General features: G+C 38.1%; 1 protein-coding gene across 1 annotated transcript; it reads left to right on the top strand.

The window, feature by feature from the left end:
* Positions 1 to 301: 301 nt before the first annotated feature.
* Positions 302 to 20,531, top strand: LOC119785541. Its single transcript, XM_038288265.1, has 5 exons — positions 302 to 603; positions 868 to 1,303; positions 8,546 to 8,710; positions 14,793 to 14,917; positions 17,426 to 20,531. Exons 2-5 carry the CDS (start codon positions 872 to 874, stop codon positions 19,398 to 19,400), a joined length of 2,697 nt encoding a protein of 898 aa, XP_038144193.1. The 5' UTR covers positions 302 to 603; positions 868 to 871; the 3' UTR covers positions 19,401 to 20,531.
* The last annotated feature ends 2,432 nt before the right edge of the window (positions 20,532 to 22,963 follow it).

Raw genomic sequence — 22,963 nt, 5'->3', positions numbered from 1 at the left:
TTGGGTTTTAAATGAAGAGAATGTGATTTGTGAAACTCTATTGAAACAGTGCTTTTCAGAAAATGAAATATAAAAAGAGAAATTTGAAAGTAGAAAATTTGTAAAAAAAAAAAAAAAAAAAAAACTAACAAAAAAAAGTTTGAAAATAATACATAAAACATTTTCTTTCTGCTCTTAAAACCTTTTTTTATTACAACTTTTTATCTAAGTTTGACTTGTGGGTGGTGAGTTTTCAAATTTCCATTTTCCAGTTGTTTTTAACAATTACAGACAAAAATTCACTACATATACTTCCCCCTCATCATCATCATCATCATCATCATCATCACAGACTCAGCAGCAGCACTGAACTGAGCAACAGCAACGAACAGGTAGAGGCTGCACGTGAGCAGCAGGAATAACCTGTTCCTGCAGACCAGGTGAGCTCAGGTGGGTGGAGCCTATCAGAGTATCAGTCAGAGGAGGGACCAGATCAGGTACAGCAGGCTTTAAGTTCCCAGCTGCTGCTTCATGCTGGAGACAAGCAAACTCTTTGGAGATTTTAAAGTATGCTTGAAGTTCTCAGCAAAGCAGGAAACCAAGGATTCTCTTTGAAGTGACCAAGTAAGTCTCTATGTTACTTTCTCAATGCTTAATAGAGGAACAGGGGTAAAAAGGCAGCTGTCATAAAGCGTTTTATTCACATATGAAGGCTGGATTTTGAATGTGTGAAATATTCAAACAGGAATTATTCTTTTAAACAAATCTTATTCATATAAATGCTTTGCAGTACAGTCGTGCGTCTTCTTCTAAAGTGAGAAATTTGAAATGATAAAAGTGTGAAAGAGCTGTGACATGTGGGACTAAATGCGATGCTTTTGCTCACAGAGCCATGGAGTCCAACCTGTCCGAGCTGTCCTCCATCGAGGATGAAAGCATCTACGTTCAGCCTCACTACAAGGAGGCCTACCGCCTGGCCATCTATGCCCTGCTGTGTGGCGGCACCGAGGCCTACCACGAGTATCTGAGGGTTGAGCAGATCAGCCACTTTCTTTCCGAGGAGGAGATCCGCTTTATTTTAGAAAATGCTGAGCTACCGGTTCTGGATGATGACTCTGGAGGCCCGTCAGACGCAGACAGGGTCACTCCTTCCACCTACTTCCCCTGTGAGTCTGACGAGGAGGTGCCGGAACTGGAGCTGGGCTGGCCAGGGGTCAGCCGGGAGGAGCTGGACACCAGCATCAGCCTGCTGTTTCACCCCCCCAGGAATAAGACACCGAGCATCAAGGAGGTGGTTCGGAAACAGATCCAGGAGGCGCGTCGGGTGAGCTCCTCATGTTTGGTTTTTCAGGTGGAGGTGTGCAGACAGCTCATACCGTCCCCATCAAACTGGAGGGTTTGGCTAATGTACACTTTAGGTTATGGCTGCACAAAGAGCTGGCTCCACCAGTTCTGATGGTTCATCCAGTCTGTTACTATGACAAGTAAATATTATCCCTCATTTTTACAAACTAAAGAGAGGAGATCCTAAAACATCATAGATTTTCTATTTGCTTATCAGCACAAAAACATAAAAGCTGCTGAGTAGTTTCACAGACTGATAAATAAATATCCTTTAGAAGTCAAGAACCCATCATTCTTCTTTTTTCATCGTGTGCCTCCTAAAGATACCAAAACCAAATTTATGATAGTTGAAAAGTTAACAAAGCTGTTAGAAAGGTGGTTTTGTTGCACCTCAAATAGTTCAGATCATCAAAAATGTTTGATATCGGACAAAGATAATCTGAGTAAACACCTGAAGCTGTGGATAGTTGGCCCCTAATAATCTGGCGCCCCATCGTTAGCAGGGCTCTCTGTCTGCCATGGAGAGATGTAGCAGGACTGAGAACCTATCAGGATTTCATTCAACTGAATGTGTAGAATTGTTGTTACACCTTACGATCCGGTATCTGGTTTCTCATCTAGACACTTTTGACTTCTCAGTTTGGTCTGATCATAAGCAGCACTCAGTAGATTTTATAGCACATGCAGCATTCTTCTTTATCGTCAGTCTTCCTTTGTCGCAGCCTGCAGGGATAAGAAGCTGACAGCTTTTAGTTTTAATCTGTCAAACAAATGCGTTGTGTTCTACACTCGCTCATTTGCTGGAATAAAATCATTTGCTAATAACCTGTTAAACCGGAATGCCTCCGTAGGTTTAGTCTCATCTCAAACAGGTACAAACCGCAAGCAGACGATCTAAAGTTCAAACATGAGTTGTATGTTGTTGTTTTTACCGTCCTCAGACAGAACAGCATTAGGGTTGTACTAAGAGATAAGCATTTTTAAAAATATAAAAATAAAGTCAAAATGTTAAGAGAATAAATTCATAAAATTCATAAAGTTGAAAGAATAGCCATCATATTAAGTCTACAGAAATAAAATTTTAACATTACAAGATTAAAGGGATAATATTACTATAATAACGTTATAACATTTCCACAATAAAGTTGTGAAAATGTCAGAATAAAGTCAGAATGGTCAACAGGAATTAAATCATAACATTTCTAGATTAAAGTCGTAATACTGACAGAAAAATCATTATATCAGGTTAAAAAAGTAAAGTCATTACAACATAACAACCACAAACCTGTAATATTGGGAAAAATAAAGTCATTAGAAGATTTTTTTTTAAATGTGCGAAAACCAGAATAAAGTTTTATTATTACTAAAATAAAACCAAAATATTAAGTGTACGAGAACAAAGTCGTAACATTACCAGGATTAAGTCATAATAACTGGAGATTAAATAGTAGCATTAACAGAATAAAATTGTTATGCTACTAAAATAAAGTCAAGATGTGAACTTTACAAGATTAAAGTTGTGATATTTACAGATTAAAGTCGTAAATACAAAAAAGCTCCTAATATTAAATCTACGAGAATAAAAATTTATCTCTTAATAATAAAAATCTTTAGAAAAGATTAAAGTTGGAACATTGTAACATATTAAGAGATTAAAGAAGTAGAAAGTGTTTTTTTAGTTAGTGCAGTTTAGGTGAGCTGAGTTTATAAATTTAACAAAGTTAGAATAAAAAGCCTTAAATGTCTCATAATATACCGCTTTATTTTTCATATATTATGAATCTATTCTTTTTATGTTAAAAAACGCCAACCCATTTGGGAAAAATAGAATTTGGGACAAATAAGTCCTGTTCCATGGGTTTACAATAAGTGTCCCGACTATATTTACCCCTATTCTGATCTACAGCGATTCACACCCTTTAAACTTTTAAAATGTTTTTACATTTAAGAGCAAAATTCACGTATTTTACCATGATGTGATGAACTAAGATGTGCATCATCCTAAAATGAAAAGAAAATTTGTACCGCATTTAAACATGTTTTTAAGGATAAAAGGCTGATATTCGTTTTTGGCTATAATACTACTTGATTAATCGGAGATTCATCGAAGAGGCCAAAAGATCCACAGCTCAAGTAGGAGAATTTGGTCAGCAATACAACTAACTATTACAAAAGGAACAAGGAAAAAAACGAGTTTCACAGGTCCCATTTAAACTTTGCTACAAGCCATGACAAAAGATGAACTTGAGATGCCTTTAGATGACATGTGTTGTGAATCGGTGCTATACACTGCAAAAACGATCTAGAAATAAGTAAAAATGTCTTAAATTAAGTGTATTCACCCTTAATTTGAGTAGGTAAATGAGATAGTTTGCCAATGGAATGAGTAGTTTTAGTCTTAAAATAAGATAATTAGATAATATGCACTTGAAATAAGACAATGGAATTGTGTTTTCTTATTTTAGGTGTAAATTGTCTTGTTCCATTGGCAAAATGTCTATTTTACCTCCTCAATTCAAGAAGAAATGCACTTACTTTAAGAAAAAATTGACTTATCTAGATTTAGATTTTTTTGCAGTGTATAAATCAACTGAATTAAATTGAATGGAACTATAATTTTGGGCATCCCCATAGTGAAGCATGGTAGTGGCACAATCATGCTGTGTGGATGCTGACAGAAATATTAATCCAAGCATTAATGCAACAAATCATTGACTCAATGCAATCTCCTGGTATTCCTCAGAGAGAAAATATTTCATAACCTGAAGTTTTCTGACTGAGACTAACTGTTGTTTTTCTCAATTATCTAGAAACGACATGTATTCTGAAATGGAGTTAAATATTTATCTAAAGTGAATAGATTTTAACAGGGTCGACCCAAGTTCCCATGCGCCTTAAGCAATATTTAATTTCGCTGCCCTCTATTTCTGCCAATTAAATGAATAGCTGCATTAAACAGTCTGATGATCAGAACCTAAAAACAACAACTCGTTACAGCTTTAGCAGGGCTATTTACATTATACTTCATCCAGTATCAGCAAAAGTAATACAATAAACTAGTACGCTATTTAAAAGAAAAGTGTCATTTGGTCTGTAATATTTGGTTCCAGAAAATTGTGGCATCAATTTACACACACAAAAAAAGAATCGATATGATGTCAGAACAACAGCAAAAAAAAAAAATAAATAAATAGAATAACTTGATGCAATTAAATTTACTTTAGTTTATTTCTATAGCACTAATTCACAACATGTTTTCTCATTGATCTGTACAAAGAGAATACATTCAGATGATCCAGTCAGATTGGTAAAAAGTTTTCTATCTTAGAAAAACCAGTGGATTGCTTCGACTCATTGACATTGAAGAAATCTCTCCTCCTGAATGAGCAGGTAGAGACAGTATCTATGTGCTTCCATTGTGTTGTAAACGCCACAACAATCTCTCACAGTGAGCATGCATGCAGCGACAGAAGAAAGGAAAACTCTCTTTTAACAGGAATAAACCTCCAGCAGAACGAGGCTCAGTGTAAGCGGCCTTTTGCTGATACTGAGTGGGGGTTCAAGGAGACAGAAGCAGATTTACAAAAGGAACATAGAAGCACTGATCTATAAATACTTTCTATGTTAGAAAAGGTTACGGCAAACTCCTCCACAGGTGGCTCTGTATGGGAAAGAAACAGTTGAGCCGACGACCTCTGAGACAATTTTCATGTCAAAGAAATGAAAGAGAGCACATACAGTTAGTAAAAGCTCAACCCATAGGTATGTCTAGGAGAGAAACTGGATAAAGCACTGGTATTTTTCAGCAGGATGGTGTCACAGAAGGAATATAAAGTTGGAAGGTAAACTACAAAATACTGTATAATGGGAGAATAGAAATATAATAAAGCAGAATATCTGTGAAGATTCTCAGTCATCCAGGTCATGGTTAAGCTTGAAAGGTTCAGTTAAGGAAACTGTACGTGAATGAAGCAGAATGGTAAAAATCTGCCCCTATGTCCTCCAGCAGTCTAAGCCTATAGCAGCATAACTATAGAGAAAGCTCAGGACAAATTAAGCCACTCTAAATATAAGCTTTATCAAAAAGGAAATGAAACATTTCAGCCTAGCTTTAAAAGTAGATCTTGAAAGAAACCCTAGGAAAGACTTCAAAAGACTCGAATGGAGCTAAATTTGAACTTGCAGCAGATCAACGACCCTAAACACAGAGTCCCTGCCACCATGAGATAGTTTAGAGCAAAGCCTCTCCTGCACTAATACGGTTCAGGCATGCAGCAAAAACATACATTTTGGTGAACAGAACACAAATACACACAAAGACATCCTGCAAAGATGTCCTCTGATATCAGCTGGTCTTCAGCCCAAAAACACCACAGAATTATTCACCATCATTCCTCAGTCTTAAAGTTCCAGTTCCTCAATCAAAGTTTTTTTAGATTTTTTTTTTCTTTTTGTGAAATTGAAATTAAAAAAAATATTTTTGAAACTATATGTTTTGAATCCATGGTTGTACTTGTAATTACTGTGCATGTTTTCTTTTTCAGAAGCACTACCTCAAGCTATTTAGTTCCCACGGTCCCACAATGCTAACCTTGCGCTGCAAACTGGATTGTCGCAGGATCTGAGTTTTTAGTCTCACAACAAACTCAACTCAGTTCTACACATATCAATCTAGCTACTGCCAGGTTACCAGAGTGCAACAGCTTTGAATATTTTTCAGGTGCCTGAACTGTCATCCATTATTTCACACCTCATGTCATCTAGGCGCCACCCCCACGTCAAAGGGCCAGTAGAAAAACAACCAAAAAAAAAAAACAGTTCACCTGAACCTTTATTTCAAACATTTTTTACCCTTTTAAAGCTTTTCTTTTCAGTGTTTTTTTTTTTTTTTTTTTTTACCTTGAAGCTAAATTTCAGTTTTATTTGCTTTTGAATTATTTGGTTTCCAAATATTTTTTGGGTAAAAATTAAAAAAAAGTTTTTTTCTGAACAAATTTTATGGCCCCAATTTACCTCCATAGAACAGAACCCCGATCCTTAACAATTCAAAGGCTTTCATGAACACAACAAAAAAAGTAATTCAGCAAAAGGAACTTTTAATCAGTAAAAACAAAAGGATTAATGGAAGATTGCCAGAATGTCTTCTCTAAACAGAAGAACATAAAAACTACCAGAAAGGAACTTTATACAGGACAGTAAGAGTGTCAGGAAAGACTGAAGATACAGCTTATAAACCCCCCTGGCAGTCCACCCCTTCTTAACCCTGGGCGCTTCAAAATGGAAGCCCACTGCTCCGCAAAGGGATGGGTTAAATGCAGAGGTAAATTTCTCAAATATGAGATAAAGTTCAAAATTTTATTATTATAAGATGAGGTATTTAAACAGAAAACAAGGCAGAAAATGGAGATAAGGATCAGTTTGACTGTGCAGCCGCACTCCGTCAGCCTCAGACATCCCAAAAAGGCTCTGCTTATGGAAAGGTGTCAGGCATATAGATCCATGGCGCAACTGCAGACTCATTTGTCCCTGAAGCCAAATCCCATCAGTCGTTGATGGAGTCTCAGCTAGTGTGAATGTTTGGGGTTTCATGCTGTAGTTGTGACAGTTTTTTTCTAAAACAGGTTTAACAGGAAGTGGGTCCCATGAATGCTCGCTGTAGTACTTCTTTACAAGAAAACAATCTTTGCATTTAACAAAACCCGATCGCGAATCATACAGATACATTTTCTTTATAGACATTTATAGCAGCTGAAATCCAAAAGAGCAAAAGAAACCACAAAATGCACATTTAGACAGGAAGTGGTTTTCTAGCTGCATGTTTTCCTGCACAGAGTGGCTGTTCAGCTAGATGTAAAATGCTGGTTTTCAACCGCAGGTTCTGCTTTGCATGTATATACATAGTATATATATAGTGTATAGTATATACATAAGAACGTTCACATTGGTGCAGTACTTAAGTACTTTTGAAGATCTGTATTTTGTTGAGTATTTTTTTTAAATCAAAATTTTGACTTTTATTGTACTTTAACTTCTTTAATGAAACATCTGTAACATTTCTCCTCGATATGAATGAAAATAGGACCTAAATTTATCATGAAAGGATTTGTTTATGTGAACAAGAGTAGAACTGCGCTCTGTTTTATTGGTCCCTGTTGTAACAATACACCAGATTGTTTTCGTTAAGATTTGTTTAAAGTTTTTTTGAATAATGCCTCTTTAAAAACAGAAATGGTCATTTATTTTTATTTGTGGAGCAGGAGGTTCACATACTTTTATGCTGTTGACCCACAGACTAATGATACCACACACTGGCAGCCCCACCAGCCCCCAAAATAAGTACAAGTATTCCTTCAATATAATAAAAAGTGAAAATATTTTTTAAAATACATTTATCCTTTTTTCAGTGAAATTTAATTTATAATTTACATGTATTCTTAATTATAAATAGGAAATGTAGGACATTTAATTATTGAAGTAACCTAAATTTCTTTCTACTATTTAATGGGAAATTAATTTAAATCACAATTTTAAATATATTCTTTAATGAGAATTTAATATTTTTATCCATAATTTTTAATGTATTTTTCACAATCTAATGGTGCATCTAAATATTTAACCAGAATTCTTAATATATTATAACTACCCCTTTTTTTTTTTTTTTCATTCAATGCATACGGTACATAATTTTTTTATTTTTTTTTATAGTAAATCTAATTATTTATTGGGAAATTTTTTATTTCATTTATCTCCTTAAATGGGTTTTAATTTATTGGGATATTTTATTTCATAATTTTAAATATATTTTCAATTATATAATGTGACATTTATTTATATGTTTAAAGTGCTATTTTAAATATATAATTCACTATTTATTGACATTTAATTATTCAATCAAATTCAAATGTTATTTTTATATAAAAAAAATGTTATTTTATATAATACTATATTCAATTTTGTCACAATTTGAAATATATGTTTAACTGTTTAATGGGACATTTTTATTATTTCATTCAGTTTTAATCTTTTTTTAATAATTTAATTGGACATTTATTTATTAAAACACAATTTTTAATATATATTAACCTTTTTAATGGTACATTTCATTTTTTCACTAATATTTTCAAATCTGTTTTTATGTATTTAATGGTACGTTTGATTATTTGATAACAATTTCAGATATATTTTTTAGTAGTTTAATGTGTCTGCATCTGTGTGCCTCCAGGTTATCGCCATAGCGATGGATGTTTTCACCGATGCGGACATTTTTAAGGAGATCATCAACGCAGCACTCAGAGGAGTGGCAGTGTACATCCTTCTGGATGATTCCCGTGTCAACAGCTTCCTCAACATGTGCAACAGTCTGGGCATTAACATCCTGGACATCAAGGTAAAAAATACACACATTTAAAAAATTAAAGTGGTCCAGGGCTAAAAATAAGTCACAAGGTCAACATAACCTACAGTGGAGGCTGCTCTCAGCTGTGAAGAGCAAGCAGCTCTTATAATCACTGCATGACTGCTGCATGGGGTTGGAGCTAAAACGGACACCACACCATTAAAATTAGATTATGGTCTATTTTTGCCAGATGCTGCAGCAAGACAGCAATAAATATGCAGAAATCACATTACACCTATAGCAAACAGATCAATCACAGCGTCTACATTTTCCTAAAGGTTTATTAATTAAGGCTAAATTTGCCTAAAAACCTTAAGACATTTACTAGTATTATGATATATGCATAAATATTATCGACTGCACATCTACTGGACTGCAAATATTAACATAGGTGATCAAAATGTAACAGCCAAATATTAAATGCAGCAACATATGTAGCTTCTCTGTGTGCATTTTATTCATCCATTGTAGAAAATAACTCCTAAAAAAAGAAGAATCCATAGGAGGAGCTGAAGGTGGACCGGAGGGTGTGTTCTAACTATAGGTGGATCACAGTTCTTTCACTCCTCATGGATATAAATATTAATCTATATAAATACCCATATAAACACACTGTGCAAAAACCCTGTATAATGATCCTATTATATATAAAAAAGATGTCACGCACTGTATATACTGTATAGATCTCATGCACCTTTTTCTTCCTTTGGCAAGTTCTCCTTTTACTATTTGAGCTGATGTAATGAGTCAATTTCTCCACTGTAAGAACCACAAAGACAAAAAAAATTATTCAATCAATTAATCAACCCTCCCTAGGAAGGCCTAGTCCACGGTAACCTGACTCCGCCAGATGGATTTGCTCTGCATATCCATCTGGAAACCTTCGGTTGAAGTAATTTTGGGAAGGGGCAAAAATACTGGTTAGCTGATTGGCCTATGTTGGTGATAGACGGGCCGAATAAACCAATCAGATCAACGAAGCATATGACGTACTGACAGCCAGGCTACTCTTGCCGAAACCAGTCGGGAGAAGAGCAAAAACATTTTTTCCTCTGAGAAAAGCCTCCAGAGCAGTGTTTTACTCTTCTTTCAGTGAAGAAATACTCTGTAATTCCGATAAAACTTGCTCGATAGCCACGCTAACGCTAGTTTCATCGGCTGAAGCCGCCATGTTCTTTAGACTGAACTGTCGCGCTTCTCGTTGCATCACACCTCAACCCGCCTCAAAGCCAACGCTGATTGGACGTTCGTTTGGTGAATGGCTCCAAATTTTCTTCTACGGAGAGTCTCCAGACTGATTAGCGAGTGAAATCTTGAAAGCTTGCGAGATCAGGATGGTCTCACGAGGCTAAGTCCACGGTGCTGGAGAGGAAAGTCCAGCTGATTGTTGAACCTTGTCTTCAGGGGGGGTAGTGTGGCTGTGGAAGTCTGGACCAGCTCTGCACTCTCTAGATCACAGGTGTCAAACTGCTAACCGAAAGGGCCATGTGGCTGCAGGTTTTCTTTCCAACCAAGCTATGGCACACCAGACTCCATTCACCTCATCAAGACATCATGTTAAGACTGGACTCACTTGATGAGATGAATGGAGACTGGTGTGCCATAGCTTGGTTGGAAAGAAAACCTGCAGCCACACGGCCTTTTCTGGAACCAGTTTGACATCCCTGCTCTAGATGATGAGGGTTCCTGGGAGTTTGCCAACTGGCCCATATGTCATTGGTGGACCAGGACAACTGGTACCCTGTGGGGGCCGCTTCAGGAGTACAGAGTCAGCAGCCCTTAACAAGGGGCCATGCAGTCTCAAGCAGCATAAGTAGAGCAGGAGTTTGGTCTGCGTTGCCCGTATACAGTAAGGCATACCTGTTCCTGATGCTTTTTGGACTCCAAAAAGGGCTGCCCTCTGTCACCAGTCATTTCTAGATGCATCCAAGGGCTGGAGGGGGTCTGGTTCAGGCAACAGACGGTTTAGTCCTCCCACCAAGACCTATCATGCATTGGGCCAGTTCGCAGCTGAGTGTGAAGAGAACAGGATGAGAATCAGCTCTTGCAAGTCCGAGGCCATGGTTCTCAACCGAAAAAGGGTGGCTTGTACCCTTCAGGTTGGAGGAAAGTTACTGCCTCAAGTGGAGAAGTTTAAGTATCTTGGGGTTCATGAGGGAGGGGAGGATGGAGTGAGAGATTAATAGACTGATCACTGCGACTGCAGCTGTAATACAAATGCTGCACTGTTGTAATGAAGAGAGAGCTGAGCAAAAAGCCAAAGCTCACGATTTTTTGGCCCTACCCTCAACTCATGACATCTGAATGATGACAGAAACATTGAAATCCTGGATTGCAGAGGCTTAGATGAGCTTTATTTGCAGGGTGGCTGGGCACTCGCTCATAGAAAGGGGACGCCTTCTTCTGGAGATGTCCCCAGGAGGATGCCAATGGGACGGCCCTGGGGAGGTGTCTGGGTAGATGGAAGTCTAGGAGTCTCTGCTTCTGGGCTCCACACTGCAGCAGAGCGGAGAAGAAGCAGTTAGGAGGGTGGAGAACTTTTCAGCCTAGTGGAGCTGAATGCAGCTTACTTCAACAGTAAAACAAAATGCTCTCTTTTGATGACAACTTTAACTAGAAAAGCCCTCTGAGAGAGCAGAACTGCGCCAAACAGCTAATATTACCCCAAATTGTGACTTCCACCTATAGCTAAACTTCTCACACTATCTGGATCGTTACAAAATTGAAATGAATTGTTCCTCAGCATGAGGCACACCTCTGCTAACATTTCTATAAAATCTGTTCAGTTTTCAGTTATCCTGCAAACAAACCAAAAATGTTCCCTTTTCTGGTGTTTTTGTCTTCAGTAAAATACCTCTGGATTTTTTGAGTCTGAAGCTGAGGCTGTCAATAGTCACTGCTGCCACCCTCTGGTTTAGCGGGGAACTGCTTTTTTACGCAAAAATACTCCTATCTCACAATGCTAGAGAATCTTTTAAAGTTTTCTGTATCCAGACTATGATATGGATCATCACCAAAATATAATGGATTGTTCTTTGACATGAAGGACACCTCTGATAAAAAAATTTGTTAAAATCTTTCCATAGCATTTCAAGTTATCCTGTACACAGACAGACACAAAACCACTCCTAAAAACATAACCTCCTTAGCAGAGGTAATAAAGTTATCTTAAGAATAAAGAAAAATAACCATTGGATTTAGAGTCTTTTGTCTAAAAGGTCTATCTGACTTCTGTTTTAGGACAACAACTCCTGTTTAACCAGATCAACTGCTTTTTTGTGGTGTTATAGCTTTTGGATTTGATTGACCCCTCAGGGCCACCGTAAAAAAGAGGTTGATATATTAGTAATGGAAATAGCTTTTCCCTCATCTTCAATGCAAGACAATGTGTTAAACACTTTTATTTTGAAATTCAGAAGAATACAATCCCAGTGATTGTTGAAGAAATAAATTAAAATTTCCTATCCTGCTCAGTAAACAGCCTCATATTTCTGTAACTATTTCCCTTCCGTCATCAAGCGTTGCAAGAGAGCACACACTTTGTTTTATTTGAATACTGTATTTGCATCTGCATCACCCTATACAATTCAATTCAATTCAGTTTATTTATATAGCGCCAAATTCACAACACATGTCATCTCAAGACACTTTACAGTTCAACCAGATCATACAGTCAAAAATACATTTCAAGCTTTGAAGACGTTTCGCCACCTCTCCAGGAAGCTTTCTCAATTCAAATGTCTGGATCCGCGGTGAGTTTGAGTCTTATATGGACAAGGCCTTGTATTGCTTGGAAGCATGCAATGGTAACCAATGAATGGGTCGTTTAGTTCCATCGTTAGCCTGTAATATCTGAACCTGTCTATGATTCTGAGGGTCGATCATTAAAGGGGGGATTGCCATTAACGACCGACCCCTAGAATCATAGACAGGTTCAGATATTACAGGCTAACGATGGAACTAAACGACCCATTCATCGGTTACCATTGCATGCTTCCAAGCAATACAAGGCCTTGTCCATATAAGACTCAAACTCACCGCGGATCCAGACATTTGAATTGAGAAAGCTTCCTGGAGAGGTGGCGAAACGTCTTCAAATCTTGAAAACCAAGTCCAGTGGATATTTTTTGAATTTTTACGGAATGACTATGACCTGGATGACTGAGAACCTTCATCAGCACAATCAAAAATACAGAACTCAGTAGAATGTTTAAGATGTGGCAAAAAAAGGTTGATAAACCACCTTGAATTCACTGGATCCGTTTTATTTTCTGTTTAGAGGATCTCAAACATACTTTCATCCTATGTGGCTAACAGACAGGTAGAGTCACATTCCAGGTAAAATCCTGGGTTTTTCTTTTGAAAGCTTGTTGACATGAAATGACAAATATTTTTATACCAGATTACCGGTTTCAAGCCAGCCGCATTCTGTCATCACAACAGTCAAATACCAGCTCCAAAATTATAACAAGACACCCTTATCAGGTGTTGACGTTAAGGACTTGCCCTTCGGGCAAGTGGCTTTCACATTTCATTTGCCCAGAAACAATTTTTATTTGCCCAGTATAATGTTTGATAAATATAGTTCCTAATATTAATTTTTGTATATATATCAATGAAACATGTTTGTTTTTTTAAATGTTTTTTTGTAATTCAGTAAGTTCAGGTTCCTGGTGTGTATCTGCATGCGTCAGATAATGAACTCAAGCCTACATTACCGTGTTAACATGCTTTTCAATCCTTCCTGCACATTCTTTTCAAACTAAACTTTGCTTTAAACTGTTGTGTGCTTGGAAAAATATAAATTGTAAAGTTAAAAATAAAAAAAAAACTTGAAAGTTTAAAAACTTACACTACTACTACTCACCAATTTAACATGTTTAGCTCTATAATATTTAAATGCACCTCTCCAATGTCTAAGAGAAAAAAAAAATTATGAACATTTTTTAATGTATGACCACTGTACAGAAGACTGCCATATGATAGAAATATTTACACTGTGCACATACAATTATTATTATTTTCCTAATCCCTGACTGATCATTTTTAATCTAGCGTGTATTATAGTATAGATTAAATTCATCATCCAGCTGCTGCTCTGCAGAATTCTCTCCCAAAGAGCTGAATCACGCCATCTAGTGGAAAATCACGCGAGAATGTGTACAAAACAACAAAGATGACGCCGGCAACGCTTGTTGGTCGTTTTCAGAGAATGACGGTGATTTTAAAGTTATTTTGAGTGATAAATAATTTTTTTTTTGCGATCTTTGCACTTGCCCGTCGGGCAAATGCAATGAAATCTGTACTCTCCCGCCAATAAAAACTACTTGCTGCGGGCGATCGGGCAATGGTTAACATCGAACCCTGCTTATCATGTAAAAGGGCTAACTTTATTATATGTACGATGCTATTTTACTCCAAAATCCAGAGCATAATCATCAGATCATCATGTATCTGCTTCAGTCTAGGCCTGGGTTGTGCAACATGTGGCTCTGGAGCTGCAGTGGCTCTATGGACCTTCCACAGTAGCTCTTAATAACTATGGCTAAAACTATAGGGAGTGAATTTTGTTTCATTATGGTTACAATGAAGAAGCACATATTGATCTTGGAAATTTGAGAAGAAAAAACACATTTTGGAAATTGATAAAAGAAAAATGCAATCCAGAAATCACAACTTGAAAATTGTTTCAATCAAAACAAAAGATTTTCAGAATAACTTTGCTGCTTTCTCAGATTTTGTTATTTCACATTATTAACATTTATTTGTAATATTTTATTTCTTCAAATATTTTTTTCAGTATATTTTAAAGATAGAAAGATTTTTTTAAAGATTTTGTTACCATATTTTAAATAATTATTTAATTGTATTTACAAAATGTGTTATTTGTTTGCAACAATAATGGAACAAAGTAAATTCCATAAAAACTATAGAAATCAGAGATCCTAAAAAACCTGACACACTGATTCTGCAGATTTTCTCCTTAACAGTGACTATAAAATCACAAAACATGATCACTGTTTCAATGTTATTTTATTGGAAAATAATCTTGTTTAACTTCTATTCCTCTCAGAACCTTCGCCTTCGGACTGTTGAGGGGGAGCAGTACCAGTGTCGATCAGCAGTGAAGTTTCATGGAAGTATGGAACAGAGGTTCATTCTGTTGGACTGCCAGACGGTTTTGTATGGAACGTACAGGTAGGTTAGTTCTGGTTTACCCTACTGGATGTTGCCAAAAGTTTTGAGAATGTCAAAATATCACATTTTCCCTAGCTCTGTTGCTTCTGTTTTTTTTTTTTATGTGTTTTTGTCAGATGTTTTTTGGTATATGGTAATATCATTACAAGCATTTCACAAGTATCGAGAGCCTATGGACAATTATTTAAGATCTCTTCAAGATCTCCTCAATTCAAACCTCTGGCACTCAAACCTGCCTGGAGCCATTGCTGAGTAAGCTTTGCACTGGTGGTGGCCCGATCCCACAGCGGAAACTACTTAAATCAGGCATATATATTTTTGCCCTTTTTGGGCCAATTCTCTAGCCGGACGTAGTCCTACTCAATTCTAGTCAGAATATGAGTCTGATACTGCTCCATAGAGCTGTGATTATGGGGCGTGTTTCGAACGAACCAGGAAAAAAAATGCCTCTGCACTCAATTGGATAGACCTACAACCAATAAGAGCAACGGAGTGTGTGACGTATGTTAGGCGACGCATAGTTGTTGTCAACAAAAATCAAAGCGTGCAGTTGCACGCCTAGAATAAGAAGATGAGCATTGATCGCGTTTCTCTGTTCCTCTTTTAAAATTAATTTGCTGTTGATATCTTCTAGAACAGACCTAATAGCAGAATCTACACACCTCAACTCTCCAGCGGCAGCCATTGTTGTTGTCACCCAAGCGCGCTTTGGTGACGTGGTTGATTACGTTACTGTTGATCATCTGTCCATCATCGTATAAAGACCGCCGTGACAATTTGATTGGCCCGCCAGATATTGTGTGAGCATACTCGCGCTACTATTGAGCAATGCCAGACCGAACTTCCCGACCTCAAACGTTGTGGGCAGGACTAAGTTCGGAATGGCACCCAGGCTACCAATTCTCCAGTCGTCCAAGAATTTTTTTGGATGGAGCCGAATTTTAGCCTCATTGCACGTCCTGTGTCTTCTAGTATACAGAGGGTAACGAAGGGAGATTAGGCACTGTAAACCAACTCCCGATCAGGAATCGTAAGGTTGGGATAAATTCAAACATGTTTGAAATTAACCCGGCCTCAAAAGGTGTTCTTGAGCAAGTCCTGCTGTTGACGCAGAGTTACAAGTCTCTACGATCTGATTTACCAGAACCTCACGCACTGCTTATGTGCAAACAAGGGAGTCCTTCTTCTTCCAGACTGACAACTCTAACCAGTGCCATCTCTCTGCGATGAGTCAGACATGTGGTTCATCGACGTACAGTGTTAGCAGTTAGATCGCATCTAAGCGTCGGGCTGTACAGTGTGAAGGCAAATTCATGCTCCTGACGCATAGCCTCTGCCACCGTCAAATCTCTCTGTTCGTTACCATACCCCCAGCGCAAAGGTTCTGCAACCGTTGTTGCGCACCTCAAAAAATCCTGACAACGTGTCAGACGGTCGCAAACCCGCGCAGACCTCAAGTGGAAGTGCACAGACAAAAAGCAGCTGTGATTGGTCCTTAGTATGCCTCTCCGGCTGTCTATGTGGTCGTCCTTCTGGATTCTATGTTGGGGCGCACCATTTTTAACTACAACGACAGGTTAATCGAGGAGGTTCGGAAGTACAACTACTTGTACGATGCCTCAGACACATTATATAAAGATGCCAGGGTCTCTGCCAAAACGAAGTTCTCGTGACCATCCGCGAAAGTTCTTGCGAGTTCTCGAATTCGCTCCCCCTTTGGTGGGAAATTGCTGTGCATCCCTAGAAATTCCAGATCGTCGGTGCAGAAGTATACCAGCAAAACTATTTTGCGACCAGAGCCAAGCGACATTTGATGTGCGTGGTTGCAGAAGTCTAATCTGCCCTTTAGATGATACAATGTGAGCTATGGACTTTTAAACCCTGCATTTTTATCATACAGTTTAAGCTGTAGCTGAGTACAATGATTGAAAATAGCTTTAAGGAGATAATAAGGAGATAATACTGGCGTTTGCTGGACTTTCCTATGTGCTCTGGAGCCTTTTTTTGGCAAAAAATTAACCCCTCTCTTTAAAGTTCATGATAATCAAATAGATGGTTGCCCAGATGAGATCTTACTAGCTGCTCTAAACCTCCCTGTTAGATGGAATGTATTGATGACTGCATGGAATTCCTTGCAGTTAATCATGGTTGACATAAGATGATTAGTGATGTCAAGCACCATCATTATTTAAAAGTGCCCAGTCTGTAATTCTAATTCAATCCTCGCAGATTGATCTCCAGTCTTGTCCAATCAACACCCAGACCTGTTTTAATGCAGAAATAATGTTAGCTCCAATAAACTGCAGTTAAGCTGATCACTCCTCAAAACATTCTGGAGTATATGCAAATTGTCATTATGAAAACTGAAGCTGCAGACTTTGTGAATATTAATATATGTGTCATTTTTAAAACTTTTGGCTACATCTGTAGGTCCAGATGGTGCAAAGGTACTGGCAATATCTTATGTTATGTTCCTTCATATAGTTTGTCTTTTTTTTTTTTTTAAAGCTACACCTGGTCATTTGAGAAGATCAACCTGAGTATGGTCCTAGTTGTCACTGGCCAACTGGTTTCCACATTTGATGAGGAGTTCAGAAGATTATACGGCCGTTCCAGAATTCCTTCAGCTCTGCCCAGTGGAAGTCTTTTGTCTACATACCCAAAGTCCAGTCAGCTGTCTCTCAACCTTTACATGAAATCCAGACCAACACCTAAGACGAGAGGTGGAATCCACGACAGGCGTAATGATGCAGCTGTGTTAAACAGAGGCCTCAGTGTGCAGGAGATGCTGCATCAGTCCCACTTAACAGACACAGGAGACCTAGTGAGAGGTCAAAACTATAGTGGAGAACCGGTGAAAATGAATTCTATGACCAGGCTCAGAATGGGAACAAGAAATCTTGGAGTTCCTGTTGCTCAGAGACAAAATAGGGATGTGCATCAATTGAACAGGGCATCTCAGCAGCACCTCAGGCACCAGACTCGCTATGGTGCAGACCAGAATCTGATACCGTACAGCTCGGAGACATCTCTTCACAAATGGAAGATGGATGCATACTTTACAGAGAGTAACATGCCTCCTGATGTCTATGTACAATCCCCAATGATATCTCCACATAGCAGTCAAACCGGTTTAGATGAATATCAGTCACAGCTGATTCAGAGCAGATCAATGGACATCAGGTCTAGGATTGAGGAAATGCGGCACAAAAGGCTAAGTCTGCAGGGGCATGCAGATCTCAGGCAAAGCAAGGAATCGTTGTGGTCCATGTGCTCAACTACAGACAAGCCACAATATATGAGACCTTTTCATGGAAAACCAAGGGGGGTAGAAATGGATCCACACACCGAAATCAGTAACGGTGTGAATGACAGCAAACTCTACATTGAAGCTGACGAAACAGAGCCGATGATCACTGATGCTAAACGCTCTGTCTCTCACAGCAATATAAAAATGGGCACAGATTTAAGGAGTGGGCAGATGCAAAACAGGCACAACCTCCCTCTAGACAGGGCCCAGTCTGATGCTGAATTAGGTTTGAAACTGAGCGATTCAACTCTTAAGATCTCAAATTTGATTTCTGGCAGTTTCCGGCACTCCAGGGTGATGGAATCTTTGAGTGAGATTCCAGAGGAGAGAGAGGCATCAAACTCTCGTGATGCTGGCATTGAATCAGTACTTGGAGACAACCATGATGTAAGGTCTACACATGAGAGGCTTCTTCAGAGAGATTATAACGATAAAGCCAGAGAAAGATACGGCTTTATCCAAAACAGAATAGACTCACCTCCTCCAAGGGAAGGAAACACATCAGCTTACATCAGCACTGAAGGATCTTGTCCTCCGGTTGAGCCTCAAAGAGATCCCACAAAGAGCCAGCAGAAAGGGTCAGAACTTCAGAGAATGAGTCCAATGAGGTCACCAGGTAATCCTCACCCTACACAAAATGAAAAGAAAGTCACAAGGAAAGAGAGGTCACTCCAACGGACCTCACTGAAACCCGAGAACACTTTGGACTCTAGCCATGTACTCCAGATGGACCATTCTAAAACATCATCTTTAGGGCGACCGATTAAGACAGACCGGTCAGCGGAAAAGTCAAACTCACAAAACTCTCTCAGTGGGCCAGAAAAAACGAAATATCCTTTCTCAAAGCTTCCTCAGCGATCAAGCAAAAGAAAGACAATGCCTTCACCAGATCAAGACCAAGGCTCGAGGAGCACTCTGGACACCGAGGCAGTTTCGGCCTCTCAGGTTAAAAAAGAAAAAGCTTACAGTCGATACGAGTACCTGATTGGGAATGAAAACGGCTCTCTGGATAGGACAGGGAGGTTAGCAGATAGCTCAGACGTAAAAGTGAAAAGTTTGTCCCTGAACAGACGTAGTGATGGAATTCGAACACATCAAACACAAGGGGGCGTTGATAACAAACTGGGGCGACTAATGCAGCGCATGGGGAATCTGATCAACAAAAACAAGTAGCCAAATCCAGGTTAGATGCAGGTCGGTTTACCCCTTCATTTTTCCAGACCTTTACAGTCTGTGTTATTCTATCTCAGTTGTGGACATTTCTTATTCTATGTTCCTTATTCTACACCGAAAGCCCTCTGAGTAGCAGAAGTAGTCGGTTTACATGAAAAATCTATGGTTGAAGCGCATCAACAATAGTCACATCAAGCAAAGAGAAAAGCTGATCTGGGAGCTGGGAGGGAGATCGACACATCGCTGGAAAAATCCCCAAGAGGTGCCGGCTTGAGGCAGCTGTTGCTGAGATTTCTGGTGACAGCTTACCAATTACCACCGGTATGTGGGGATCTGCGTGGCTCTAACGGCAAAATAATATTTTAAGACAGTATCGTAATCTTGATGAACTGACTGTACAGACAATATTTTGTACTTTCTCACTTAATAACATATTAAAACTTCTTTTTACCCCCTTATCACACCAATATAGCAACGCCACTCAGCCCTTGAACACAGGAGCAGCACAAGCATTAGTAGCATTTGTACACTCTGTACTTGACGCACCTCAATTATTTTGGACGAGCATAAAAAATGAAGCAGCAGATGTTTTTTCAATGATCAATTTGTGTTCTGTGTGAACGTAGCATTAAAGTGCAACCACACCGAAGGCAAATTTTGTGTCCAGAGCAATTGATTTAGCTGGTACCTCTATGTAGAGGGCAACTCAGGAGCAATACATGGTGAGAGAGACAAAGGTAGGGATTTAATTGAGGCGATAACAAGCTTTTGGCAAATTCAATGTTGACAAAAATTAAGTAGGGAATGCCCTTAAGAGGTTTGCAGGTGGCATTTAAATCTTTTTGATTTAGCCCTAGAAAGACTCTTTGTCATCCTCCCTTATCTCCAGCACAGTCACCTGCCAGCCTCCACCTCTCACAGACCCTAGCTTCGGTCCTCCGACCGGCTGCTTCTTCATGCTTCTGGTGCTCTGTCATTTCTAGTGTTGCGCCCATGCTGATACCATCATTGGATGGGGGCCCGATCCAGCACTAAAATTGTTGTATCAGTATCAGCAAGTACCAACAAATACAGCACAGATACCATTTTGAGAACCAAAAGTTTATTCAACTATTGTCAACCATTCCAGGTAGGGAATAAAAAGTTCTACTGGATTCACTTTGTGTTAGTCTTTTTTCTGCTTCACAAAGGTAGGCAGCAGCTTGACAAAGCCATGATGGCAATTATTTTACATCCAAGTAGTTTGCAGTTCTTTATATATACACACATCAATTTCAAAAAGATGGTATCGGTGTGGTATCTGTATCGGCCAATGCTGCACAGACAGGTATCGGGTATAGTATCGCGGCCAAAAAATGGCATTGGCACGTTATTTCCCACTGCTTCTGTATAAGATCCGGATCTTCGTCTCACCTTACCTTAAGCTCCACAGAATCAAGCCCAGGGAAGCCAACAGTGTTGTTCAGGTTCTCAAAATAAATAAAGCACTGCAACTCTTTGTTTAAAAACAAATTCCACAAATTTGAGGTGCAAACAACAACCAGAAGGTAAAAAATGTAGTCTGCTGCTCATCAGTCAAATTTCTGGTGAAATGTCAGGTTGGCAGAAGCACACAAACTTGCAATATTTATTTTCGTAGGTTGAACATGAGTTATAAACTTACCTGAAGTTTTGCTTGAAGTATTTGGGTTTGAAGTCCTTTGTTTACAGACAATAAAGCTAAGTAGGAAATAGCCATAAATAGGTAGGAAATGTTGATATGAAGTAGTGAATGGGAAAACTGACCTTTGATGAAAGATCTGTTGTCTTTGACAAAGTTGGGGGTTCTTTAACTTATTTGTTTTATTTTGTATTCTGTATTGTTGTATTGATTAATGTTTACATACCTGCACTTTTTCTATTTTTTATTTTTTTAATGTGCCTGTCAGGGTGATGTCACAGCTGTGCCACTAGATAAGATGTTATGTTAAAAAAAAACTGTAACTGAGGAGAAAACGGGTACATAATATCCCTCAAACAATAAAAAAACATTTATGTTAATATTTATAATGCCTTTCATTGTTTTGTTTTTTAAACAGGTGAAAAATAAGATCTGACCCATATCCGACATTTGGAATGCGACACCAGAACGACCAATTAGATGTGACTTTGACATAGTTTTTCTTTTTTTTTATCGAATTTGTCACATTTTTATGCCATCCAGCACTTAATGGCAGCAGTTACCAAAAAAGAAAGAAGCTGGGATAGAAACCCTGAGAACAAAATTATCTAAAATAAGCACATTTTATCTCGAAAATGTGTTTTTTTCCCCTGAATTTAAGCAGGTATGTAATATCCTCTGCCACTGATACATTTATACATTTTTCATAAAGTTTTTTTATGCAAATCATCTTATTTTATTGGGAATTTTTCTTACTTACCAAATCAAGGGAAAATACACTGATTTCCAAGAAAATTGACACACTGCAAAAACAAACTAGAAAGCAGTGAGAAATTCTTAAATTAAGTGTATTAAGCCTTCATTTTAGTAGGTAAATCAGATGATTTGCCAATGGAATCAGAATTTTTACTCTTCAAAAAAAAAAAATTAGATATTATGACTTGAAATAAGACAATGCAATTACTTTTTCATATTTTAAATGTAAATGGTCTTGTTCAATTGGCAAAGTGTCTCACTTACCTCCTCAATTCAAAAATGCGCTTATTTTAAGAAAAAAAGACTTATTGAGATTTCATTTTTTTGCAGTGCATGTTCATATTTTGGCTTTTACAATGATGCACACACTGCAAAAGATGTAGATCTAAGTAATTTTTTCTGAAAATAAGTTAATCTTTTATTGAATTGAGCAGATGAGACAATTTGCAAATGGAAGAAGACAATTTACATTTAAAATAAGAAAAAACACCTACAGTTTCTTTATTTGAAGTGCATAACATCTAATTATCCTTTTTTAAAGGTAAAAATGCTAATTCCTTTGGCAGATCACCTTATTTTCCTACTCAAATAAATTGTAGATATACTTATTTTAAGACTTTTTTTTTTACTCATTTACAAAGGGCCGGATCTATCAAAGGTTTGCGTGTATAAAAACGTGAGCTATTTCACTGCGCACGCTAAAAAATGTACAAACTGATCTATCAACAGCGTGCTAAAAGGATTTGGTCTTTAAACGTGCTAAATAGCACCTCTTATCCATTTAATACTTTTTCTGCAATGAATATGCAATATAGGGCGTTTACACGCAAAAGTGCGTCTTATGGGAGGAGAACATGTAAATATATTAATTTAGCACTCGCAACGTGATTTATCAAACCTGAAAGCAATTTTGCTAACGGTATCTGACTATATTTAACACGTTTCAAAAGAAGGTGCAAATGGTCTGCATGCGTAATTGCGCACACATGGCAGCGGTTATTGTCGCAAGAAGGAGACATCGAAATGAAGCAAGGAGACGCAGAGAACACATTTTTTCACTCCGTGTGAATATTTTTGGAATGAACGAGGTAACGATCATCAAAACATATCGTTTATCCTGCATTGCCATTTTGGAGCTGTTGGGGGA

Source organism: Cyprinodon tularosa, unplaced genomic scaffold (genome assembly GCF_016077235.1).
Source record: "Cyprinodon tularosa strain WSP-4 unplaced genomic scaffold, ASM1607723v1 ctg25, whole genome shotgun sequence".
Lineage (NCBI taxonomy): Eukaryota > Metazoa > Chordata > Actinopteri > Cyprinodontiformes > Cyprinodontidae > Cyprinodon > Cyprinodon tularosa.
The sequence above is the reverse complement of the archived record's forward strand: the minus strand, read 5'-3'. Positions and strand labels throughout refer to the sequence as shown.